Source organism: Scophthalmus maximus, chromosome 14 (genome assembly GCF_022379125.1).
Source record: "Scophthalmus maximus strain ysfricsl-2021 chromosome 14, ASM2237912v1, whole genome shotgun sequence".
In the NCBI taxonomy this organism is placed as follows: Eukaryota; Metazoa; Chordata; class Actinopteri; order Pleuronectiformes; family Scophthalmidae; genus Scophthalmus; species Scophthalmus maximus.
Window position 1 is genome coordinate 14,985,331 of NC_061528.1, and position 9,906 is coordinate 14,995,236.

Genomic DNA, 9,906 nt, shown 5'->3' on the forward strand with positions numbered 1-9,906 from the left:
CAGCTTCTACGGAGAACTATTTCCTTTGTTTACAGTGATTGGTTGACAGGTAACCTGTGTGCAAGGTGCGTTTGTCGTTGTTAAATGACATATTCATTATCATTCATCATTGTTCTCTGCAGCTTTCCTATGAATTAATCTTAATAATTAATTATTGTCTTTTAAATGCACCTTTATTGTTATTAAGTCTTGTTTTATCGCTGTGGTTTTAATATCTATTTTAATGTATTGCTTTCATTTTAATGTCTCAATATTTTGCTTTTATTGTAAATTGTAATGTCTTTGCCTTATTGTATTTCTATGCCCCCACAAAGAACTGAGTTGCCTTGTGTATGATGATGATGCTATACAAATAAACTTGCCTTGCCTTACACATGAGCATGAAAATCAATCAGTCAAATCACAAAGACAGAAATAGATAGATAGATAGGAGTTATATTGTCCGGTGATTGTTTGTCATTACCTCTGTATAATTATACATTTACACAAATTATACAAATCTGTGATAAAGCCTTATTTCACATCAGACATGATGGACCAAAGCAGCCAGATGGGAGTTCATTCATCAAATGTTTATTATTTATATAATATTCCTCCTTTAAAAAAAGTCTAACTGGATAAAAATCATACAAATTGACCTAAGGACAGTGTCTGTTTTATGCAGGCAGCTTTTAGTTTTAGATTGTGCTTGTGTTAGAAAAGGCAGTAGCTTTTGGCTATTTTTTTGTTTTTAATAATCTGCTGTGATTTTCAGGAGCAAACATGTGTCTGAGTGTGTTCACAGTTTTACACTTCAGGGAATTATAATGTTTATAGGCAAAATCAAATTGTAATACCTTTTTTTCCCCTTTTATCTCTTATTTCCAGTAAATTACTCTTTCATCAATGTTCCTCATTCGTACAGACGACACAAACCCCTCGTAATCCTGCAGTTTGTTCTGTTGTAGTGCTCTGCTTTACCGACAGAAAGTTTGGCTCTTTGTTTTGACATGGTGCCTTTTAAATGTGCTTTAAGTAGGTTATGCTTTTGAGTTGTGCGAAGTTACAGCGTTGGGGGAAAAATAGCTCGGCTGTCAGTTTTGAAGATTCATAAAGACGACAAATAACACATACACAGCTATAATGGAGGAGTTGGCTTTCATATTCCCCTCATTAAAACATCACCTAAAGTAAAACAGTCTAACGTGTGGTGGTGTATCATAACTCAAACATATGCAAATGAGATGCAAATCTACATCAAACAGACAGAACAACATTTGAGTCAACGATCACCGGGGGACACGGGGCTTTGGTACAAGCTCTTCTGCAGGAGCAACGAAGGAAACTGAAGCACATTCATGTATTCGCCAAAGTTTCAATGTTTATTACTTCGCATTGTGACCCATCACCACTGAAACAGAGGCTGCGTTTAATCTCTTCCCAAAAAAAAAGACATGCAAACAGCAACAGATGACAATGTTTATTACACTGGAATAATTGTCCTATGTTCTGTCACAGTATTATAAACCCTACAATATATTAAAACAGGTATAATTTTGGTTTCAGATTGGTTTACAAACATTTCTTCATTTGATCGTCAATGTCAAATGGTATTCTCATAGCAGAAAGAAAATGAAACAATATTAACATAAATATGACATATTTCAACCATCAATTAAAATTAATTGCTAAACATAGTGTAGAGTACCTCAATTCAACATCAGTTGGTAAGTTTAATCATCATCATTTTAACTTTTGGCAGTCATGAGTAACATATCAAAAACATATCAATTAAAATTATCTCTTCAACAATTCAGTCATATTAAATGTATCGCAACGCAGTACGTACCAACAGTCTGTACCTTCTGTACAGTATGTTGCTGTCCATGTAGTGCCACAACAAACACTGGAAAAATACAGATCGAAATGTGCAAATTCTCAGCAAAAATGTCTCGAGTAGAAAACGTGCGGTTCGGCTTTGGCTCACCAGCAGATAAATTCTTGAATTTCCATGAATTATAAGATAAAACTCTTAGGGGGAAACAAAATGGTTAATAGACAAACCACATCCACCATAAAGAAGTAAAGATAATAACCCCTTTGTTTAGTTTAAAGCAAAATTGTCTCTTAGATACGACAAACACATTCACATCTACAGTAGGCAAGTGGACCAACAATTTCCCATTTTTCCCTTTCCAAAGAAGGACCAACTGGTCAGATAGTGGCGCAGTAATTAAGGCCCAAAAATGATGGAGGGTCAAATGGCAGAACGTTGAGCGTGAAATTACTAAAATGCTGCAGGCTTTGTGATGATGAAACAAAGTTGCGATTGGCCTCACTCTTTTAAAAAAAGAATTTCACTTGCTGAAGTTACTTTTCTCGTCTTTGCGAAGCCTGAAACTCGCTCTCGCTGCTTTAATTTTTACTGAGCTTCTTCCTTTTGTTGAGCACACAAGCACCTGAACATGGAAATTCCGCTTTGTGGCTATGATTATAATAACAGCTTATTTGACAATTCAGAAGTATCCGAAAACAAAATACTCAAGTCCAAAAGGAGAAGGCAATTACTCTTCAGTAGCATGTGCATGTCCAAACAGAGGATCAAATATAGAGATTTTCATGAAATTTAGATTTTTAAATGCTAAAAATAAATGAAGCTGTGGAGTAAACAATACAGTACCTAACGTGGCTGATTAACCCACGCAGTGCGCAGACTCACACACCCTGTGTTTCACAACCCGGAATGAAAAATCTAGTAATACCTACTTTTAAAAACAGGGAGGTTTTGTTGTTTATGCCCCTTTATTGAAGAGGCAATAAATGAACACCACTCTGTCAGGATTGTTGATTAGGATTATGTAAATAATAAAAGGTGTGGTTTTGTCCCTGGTGGTGAAATGAAACAGGTTTATAAATGGTAAAAAATTAATTGCTTAATATGGCCCTTTAAACATTCAAAACTGGTCAGGCCTTTATACAGTACTACACCTCAAAGCTCAGCTTTTGTGTTTTATCACTACTCCTGCCGATCGTACCACTTTCCAGCGAGCTCACTGCTGGGTTCCCTGTGGTTCAGTTCTCGCTTGTTGTGCTACCTCCTGTTGTAGAGGTCTTTGCGTTTCCGCAGCTCCTCCAGCACCCGAGCCCGGAACTGGGTCCAGTCCTCGTCCTGGAACTGCTGGAGGCCGAGGGCCAGATGGAGCTCAGCGGAGTGGCTGCGCAGGAAAGGATTGTACAGCTTCTCTTCCCCGATAGTAGAGGGACTCTGCAAATGAAGTACATGTCAAAAAGAAACTCTTCAAAATTGATGTGCAAAGCCTCTCTCTCTCTCTCTCTCTAGTGGCCACGATGATTCACGTGCCATTCATTCATTTGTGGAATTGCATTGTGGGTAACGAGGGACTCCTGCAAATTAAACCCAGCACAGCTTTGTCCTTCAGCCTCTCTGCCCCAATTCAACTGACACAAAACTTCGACACGTCAACAATAAATCATCTCTGACCTTTCCATCTCATGCAATTAGCAGAGAATGATCTACAGCGTTCACTAACCCAGATGCTAACCTGGCTGGATCACAGAAGTTAAAGGGCGACTTAAACAATGAGTTCAGGTGTTGAGGGGATTTTCTGCTATCATGTTATTTAGTGTGAAACTATCCTACTAGCCTCCCATCAAGCTAATTCAAATATGTAGCTGATTGATACCCAGCAGCACTCAAAAAGAACTACCAAAGGCAGAGATACAAGAGCGAACTATATAATCCATTGTAGTAGCTAATTTGTTGTCATGTGAATTCATCAGATTTTGGAGTAATAATAAGGATAATAGGATTTTTCCACAGCACACACGTCACAATAGTAAAAGCAAAGGTCTATATAATTACAGAAATTATGGTTGAATTAGCTGCTTCAGGGTCCTGGTGTTGAGTATGCTGGTTCACCGTAACACTGGCTTACTTTGGACACTTGAATACAACACAGCCATTGTTAATGTTGATCAGTAGCACCAGTGCTTTCCCCACAATAACAAGTCAACATGTCCGTCAGACAAATCAGACTCTCTTTCCTTTCCAGTAAAGTTCATGCGGCATCGGTGAGTAAGAGCTGGGATGGGAAGTGTTTTATTTTTATAGGATTTGAAAACCGTAGCAACTTGTATTACAAAGACACTCTGTCATCAAACACAGGCTGAATGAATTAATAGAACCTTTTTTAACCTACGACCTAGTGATTTTTAAAGGAAACTGTGTTCTTCACAGAACACTTCTCTCACAGTAGTTCATCTTTCAAGTAGCTCTGCGATCTGCGTAAATCTTTCTGTGCTGTTTCTGGACGTGTTTTTTTTCTTCACTGTGCAGCTGATCTGCTCATCCTGTTCATGTTAAAAAAACAACCAAAAAAATATCACAATTTGCCAAAGAATATTTGTGAGGGAAAGATTCAACATTCAAAGAGAACAAGCTAAGATCAAAAAAAAAACTATATTCTCACTGTAGTCATTCAATAAGTTTTGGGTATGAAAGTAAGGTGCAAACTTGCAAACACCGCGTCTATGCCATGCTGTATTGATGCCAGATAAAAAACAGAACTAAATTCTGTATAGTTGCTCCGCTATGCAGTGACCCTTTGCTCTGCTGCAGACGGCATCATAGATGAGACTCAACTGTGAGAGGCCGAGAGAGCGGAGAAGTGGGAAAAGGGCGAGCACTCTGGGCTCTGACAACACAAACACTGTACATGGGTGATAAGCCCTCCTTCGCAGGTGCTGGACAACGTGATTTCTTTCTGGGACAGCGTGCTGTTCGGCATAACAATGGCGATGTATCATTCTTACCGTGCACAGCTTCTGGCCTCGCTGCTGCAGCACCCACTGATATTTGTTTTCTCTGGCAGCGTTGCGTGGCTCAACCTCAGCAGCAAACAGAAGGTTGTCTTCTGCATACTCATGACCTGAGGGAAAACCAGTGGACACAAAAATAAAAAATCATGCCCACTATCGGCAAAGCCACACTCAAAAGCTTACACCTGACAGAACTCCGTGCCGTCCCTTTTCCAAACTTTGAGAGGAACACTGTAGCATCAATGAACCTATTTACAGTCAAAGTACATAAATCAGGGCAATGCACATTCAAATCACATCACACAAACACTGACACTGAGTCTGTGACAAGGGAGAAGATTTTTTCTTACCGGGCCACAATAGCGTATCATCACTTAAGGAGCTGACTGTGTCCAGAGATGACAGCATTGTTGTTGAACTGCCTTCAAACATCCTCCCTGGAAATGGAAAGAATAGGTTTTTACTGTCAACTGATTTTGAAGTTAAAACAGAGTCTGCATATGAAAGTTTTAGAAGGTCTTTCTGCATTTTGAAGTCAATTCACACTGTTTAAGAATCTTTTCATTGCTAGTTAAAACTTAAATTAAGTTTTTGAGTTTTAAATTGGTCAGTTGCTGAGAAAAGCAAAAAATATCTGACTATTAAGAAGCTTATTGATCCAGAGTGCAAACGGGAAATAAACATATTTGCAATATTATTATTTTTTTTAAAGGTGTTTAGTAAAACTGAATGTTTACATCTATCCAACTAATTCAATTCTGCAGGGCACCAAAGCTGCTGGCATTGATTAATGAACTGAAGAAGACCTTGAATAACTATATTAAAAACTATATGTTGATAAATGTGTTAAGGATGTAGTCTCCCGGTCGATAGCTTTGTCGATACGCTCTTGTCCCACAAAAGCCTCACTGGTCGGAAAATCGCCGGTGTTTCTTTCATAAGCACAAAAGTGCAACATCAATAGCCTTCATTTATTTATCTATTATTTACGGTGGTAGAAGGGACATGCTACTGTACGAGTAAACAACGTTGGACTTGTCCAACTTAATTAAGTCATTTAACATTTACTTGGAGTCAGCTCTGAACATTTTGAAACCATGTCAGAGAAGTTGTCGGTAAGGGTTAATTTTGTTAAAACAGGTGACCAAAAAATCAAGTGTAATCAATAAAAACAAATATTAACTTGTTATTACAGTAACAATGTCAGCTGGGATTGACCCCAGTCCCACTGTTTCTTGGGAAAAAATATTTTTCCAATGAATACCATTCTCTTTGTAACTCACCACAGCCTGAGAGGAACACCAGGTCACCAGAGAAGAGGCTGGATGGGGCGCCGACCGCTTGGCCGTCCAGGAGGTAGATCATGTGGCCCACCGTGTGCCCAGGAGTGAAGAGTGCCTTAAAGTGCATGCGGCCAACTGTTACACAGTCCTTGTGTGAGAGAGGGCTGATAGCACGAAGAAGAGAAAAAAAACACACCACGGAGTCAACACTAGTCATGTCATTCAATCATTTCTAATGCTTCTGGTTATTTTTGTCATTTTGAAGTGTAAAACAAATAAGGGAGAAAAAGACATTGACAACTGAAAGAAATTGTGTGATGTGTTTATATGGAACAACAGTGAAAAGCATCACTAACAATAAAAAATGTCCTCTTATACAAGCCATTGTTCTAATATCTACAGTCCAGACGGACTCTCAACTTCAGCACATTCGATTTGAAATAAAAATAATATGTTTTCCAATATCATTTTGGAAAATGCACTTTTCCACAACAGAGCAGTTATTCATACCACAATTCAGCTGCTTCGTGCGGCGACAGGACTCAGTTAGACTGATTCCGTAAGAAGCGGCAATGCTACCTCCGAACAAGGACTTACTGCGTGAGGCTAGGAATGTTATCAGCTGCGTTTCCATACACTCGGCATGAGCCGTGAAGCTTTTTCAACCCTTTGTTTCCCCCACTGTGATCCCTGTGAATGGAACAAAGGGCACACACACAGTAGAAAATTGTGTACATGTTTTGGCCTTCAGTGTAAAAAAAGTATTTTCAACTACATACAGTTTATGTATGCTTAAGTCTGAATGGTTATGTTTGAGCTATATGTGTCATTTGCATATATCTTCAATGTGAGCAACAACAATTGCATGCATAAAAACACTCTTCACATAGAAATACAGTTCTTGTAATCTATCACTTCTTGTATTCAAAGTACAAAAGAAAAAATTGAAATATATGTGACAAAACTATAAACCTCACCAATGCTTGTGTGTGCACAGTATTGCTTCCAACATCACTCCCTCTTCCTCCAGGGCTGCCTGGAAAGTTACAATCACCGTTAAAACCACCAAGCGCCATGATGAGTCAACGCGTCAGCAGTCATTTGCACAAAAGCCCATGAAGTTGCACAATGCTTCAGATTGTTGACACGGTGTGGCACGTACTTTTAAGAATTACTCCACGGTTGACAATCAATAGCTGCGACTGTTAACGAAAGACACGATTTGTAAAGTAAGAATGAAGAGCACTGAAGGTGATGCTGAGAAAACAGAAGTCATTACACAAGAACTGAGTGGAGTGGGAGAAAGGCATAATTATCACAGAACCACTTCAGAGTCCGTGGGCTTGGAATCATGTCACTTGAACGCCAATCACACACACATACGGTTTTTGATTCTGAAATCCAATTATAGATACATTTTACCTATCTGCTTGCACCCAGCAGCACTCAAAAAGAACTACCAAAGGCAGAGATACTAGAGCGAACTATATAATCCACTATAGTAGCTAATTTGTTCACATGTGAATTTGTGTGTTGAGTATTGTTCACCAAGCCATTTTTAATATGAATGTAATAATAGAGCTTCCACGGAATTAGGTGTTATCTCATTTTAAGTCCAATATAATCCTGATATTGATTTTAGTTGTTATTTGGCCTTTTTCAAGTAACATGTATATCTTACTAGGGCAAAGCAATGATAAAAAACTGTAATAACAAAAAACTAAAACAAATAATTTGAAATGATGCTGCGATGTTACATTCAAAACACTTGGTGTGTCCCTTTTTCCGCAGCACTGTGTTGTGCAGCAGCAAGCCAAGTCAAGCCGAACATGCACAAAATACCAACCGCACAAAAAAACGTGTCGGCTGTTTTCTGCGTATCAGTTAAAGTCATTCACAAACAACGAAAAGACTCGGAAGCGACTCCTCAATATTGCGCTAACCTGAACCGTTTGAGGGTCTGCCGGGTCCACAGCTACTGCAACACTGGAGGCGGTGTCAATCACGAGATAGCTGTAGTTGTCTGACAGTACTGAGATGGGAATAATTTTCATACCTGACAAAAAAAAAAGGACAAAATATGGAGTACAATATTAAACTCTGTTACCCAACGTGGTAGAAGTTGATAGGCAGTATTAAATGTGTACAGGTGTTGTGTTCATAGTGCGTCTGGTAGAACGGACGAACCTTTTTCATTGATGGTAATGACAACAAACATATGAGAGCATGCACAATGTCTGACACGGTCAACAGGGCCTCCCTGTGAACAACGCGGGGGGGGGGGGGGGGGGGGGGGGGGGGGGGGGGGGGCTATTCTGCATTAACAGAGTAAATGGTGATACAGACCATTGAAGTCCATGGGTTGAGCTGTGGAATGTCCAGCAGGGTAACGCTCCCTGGCTTTTCTCATTTGCCTCTTGTAGTACATGTAGCCAAGTCTGGTCCTGGTGTAGAGTGTGTACCTGCAGGCAGCAGTTAGCAAAAGGCCGGTGTTATGGCCCAACTGCTGTTCGATTTAACTGGTTCCCGTACCGAATAGCTGCATATCGTCTTCCGGTGGCCGCGCGTTAGCAAGCAGTTATTTGTGTGTGTTTTGACAGTACACAGTGGAAGTTAGATAGGTACATTTTAAATGTATTTTTGTCAGTGATGTGGGGGTTGATGTGGCGGAAACATTGAGAAACACAATTTTGATGTGTTTGTGTGTCTCCTGAGAGGAGCAGAAAGAAACCGGTGGATTCAGGTATGATGTCATCCATCTATAGGTGACGGACACCTGCACCTGGTGGAGTGGTCGTGGCTCATGGTGATTATCGAGGGATTTCAGTCCTGAGACTTTTGCTGTGGTGTGATCGAATCCTGCTCAATGCGACCCTGCAAGAACTCGATTTGCTTCACGTCGTTGTTTTACGTGGGTGGCTGTCAATCGGTGCGCACTTGTACGATCATATTCGCCGCAGTAGATACGAGATGCGACATGCAAATGTCATTAATATGTCTGTGGACGAGTGACGAATCTGCTGACTGAGACGGATCACATCTGCAGCCGTTAGGCACGGGAACCAGTTGAATCAAAAACACAAACAGCTGGGCCGCAACACCGGCCAACAAACACTCATTGTCTGGTGGCAGGCGGCGACAATGCTCAGCCCACCACAGCACTGACAGAATACGCGAGACAGGTGAACACGGAAGCAAAACAATGTCACGTGGAGTCATTTAAATATCAGGGCAAAGATAAGTTGCACCAAGCAGTAATTTACTCGATGGCAGTTTCGACATCTACAGCGGATTGGCATGCTCTTATAAACAACAGTGTCTCTCCAATGAAACCGGTACATTTCAAACAAATGCCTCCGACCAAAAATAAAAAAATAAAAATGCTATGCTGCTAACCCTAACCCTACGTTAGCTTTAGCTTTAAAACACAACATTTCGGTTCGGTGCGACAGCCCTCCCCGTCGAGGATGGCTAGGTGTTGCTAAGCTACGTGAGCGTGAATCACACCGACGACAGCACAGTGTTGTTGTATTGTGCGGCGCTTCGTGTCGCACTCACGCGATCCGGAACAGGGGCTTCTCCGTGCGGGCCATTATCTCGCTCACCAACGTCCTCCACAAGGCTTGTCCCGGCCGTCGGAAGCGAACACACACACATAAGAAGCACAAGAAGGATGCGGCTGCTATCAGCATCGTCAGGTCGTGAAGCGGCATAGCGCAGCGTGATGACGTGTGCGGCGACGCGCCGACACCGGAAGCCAGGACGTAATAGAGCGTACCGTAAAATTAACTGTAAAAGAAAAAGA

At 40.7% G+C, this 9,906-nt stretch overlaps 1 protein-coding gene across 1 annotated transcript; it reads right to left on the bottom strand.

Annotated features, from left to right (window-relative positions):
• Nucleotides 1-1,338: 1,338 nt before the first annotated feature.
• On the bottom strand, nt 1,339-9,839 carry pnkd (PNKD metallo-beta-lactamase domain containing). Its single transcript, XM_035651519.2, has 9 exons — nt 9,660-9,839; nt 8,448-8,563; nt 8,045-8,157; nt 7,079-7,137; nt 6,699-6,791; nt 6,102-6,265; nt 5,169-5,255; nt 4,813-4,928; nt 1,339-3,244 (listed from the first exon to the last, which is right to left on the bottom strand). The coding sequence occupies exons 1-9, from the start codon at nt 9,812-9,814 to the stop codon at nt 3,071-3,073; spliced, it is 1,077 nt and encodes a 358-aa protein (XP_035507412.2). The 5' UTR covers nt 9,815-9,839; the 3' UTR covers nt 1,339-3,070.
• Nucleotides 9,840-9,906: the final 67 nt, after the last annotated feature.

What these genes read in the sequence shown, in the direction of transcription:
- pnkd (XM_035651519.2), bottom strand. Translation starts at nt 9,814, where the DNA reads ATGCCGCTTCACGACCTGACGATGCTGATAGCAGCCGCATCCTTCTTG. An exon ending in AAGCCCCTGTTCCGGATCGC is followed by an intron (nt 8,564 to 9,659) that starts GTGAGTGCGACA and finishes TGCTGCCTGCAG; the next exon opens with GTACACACTCTACACCAGGA. An exon ending in TGATACGCTATTGTGGCCCG is followed by an intron (nt 4,929 to 5,168) that starts GTAAGAAAAAAT and finishes GTTTTCCCTCAG; the next exon opens with GTCATGAGTATGCAGAAGAC.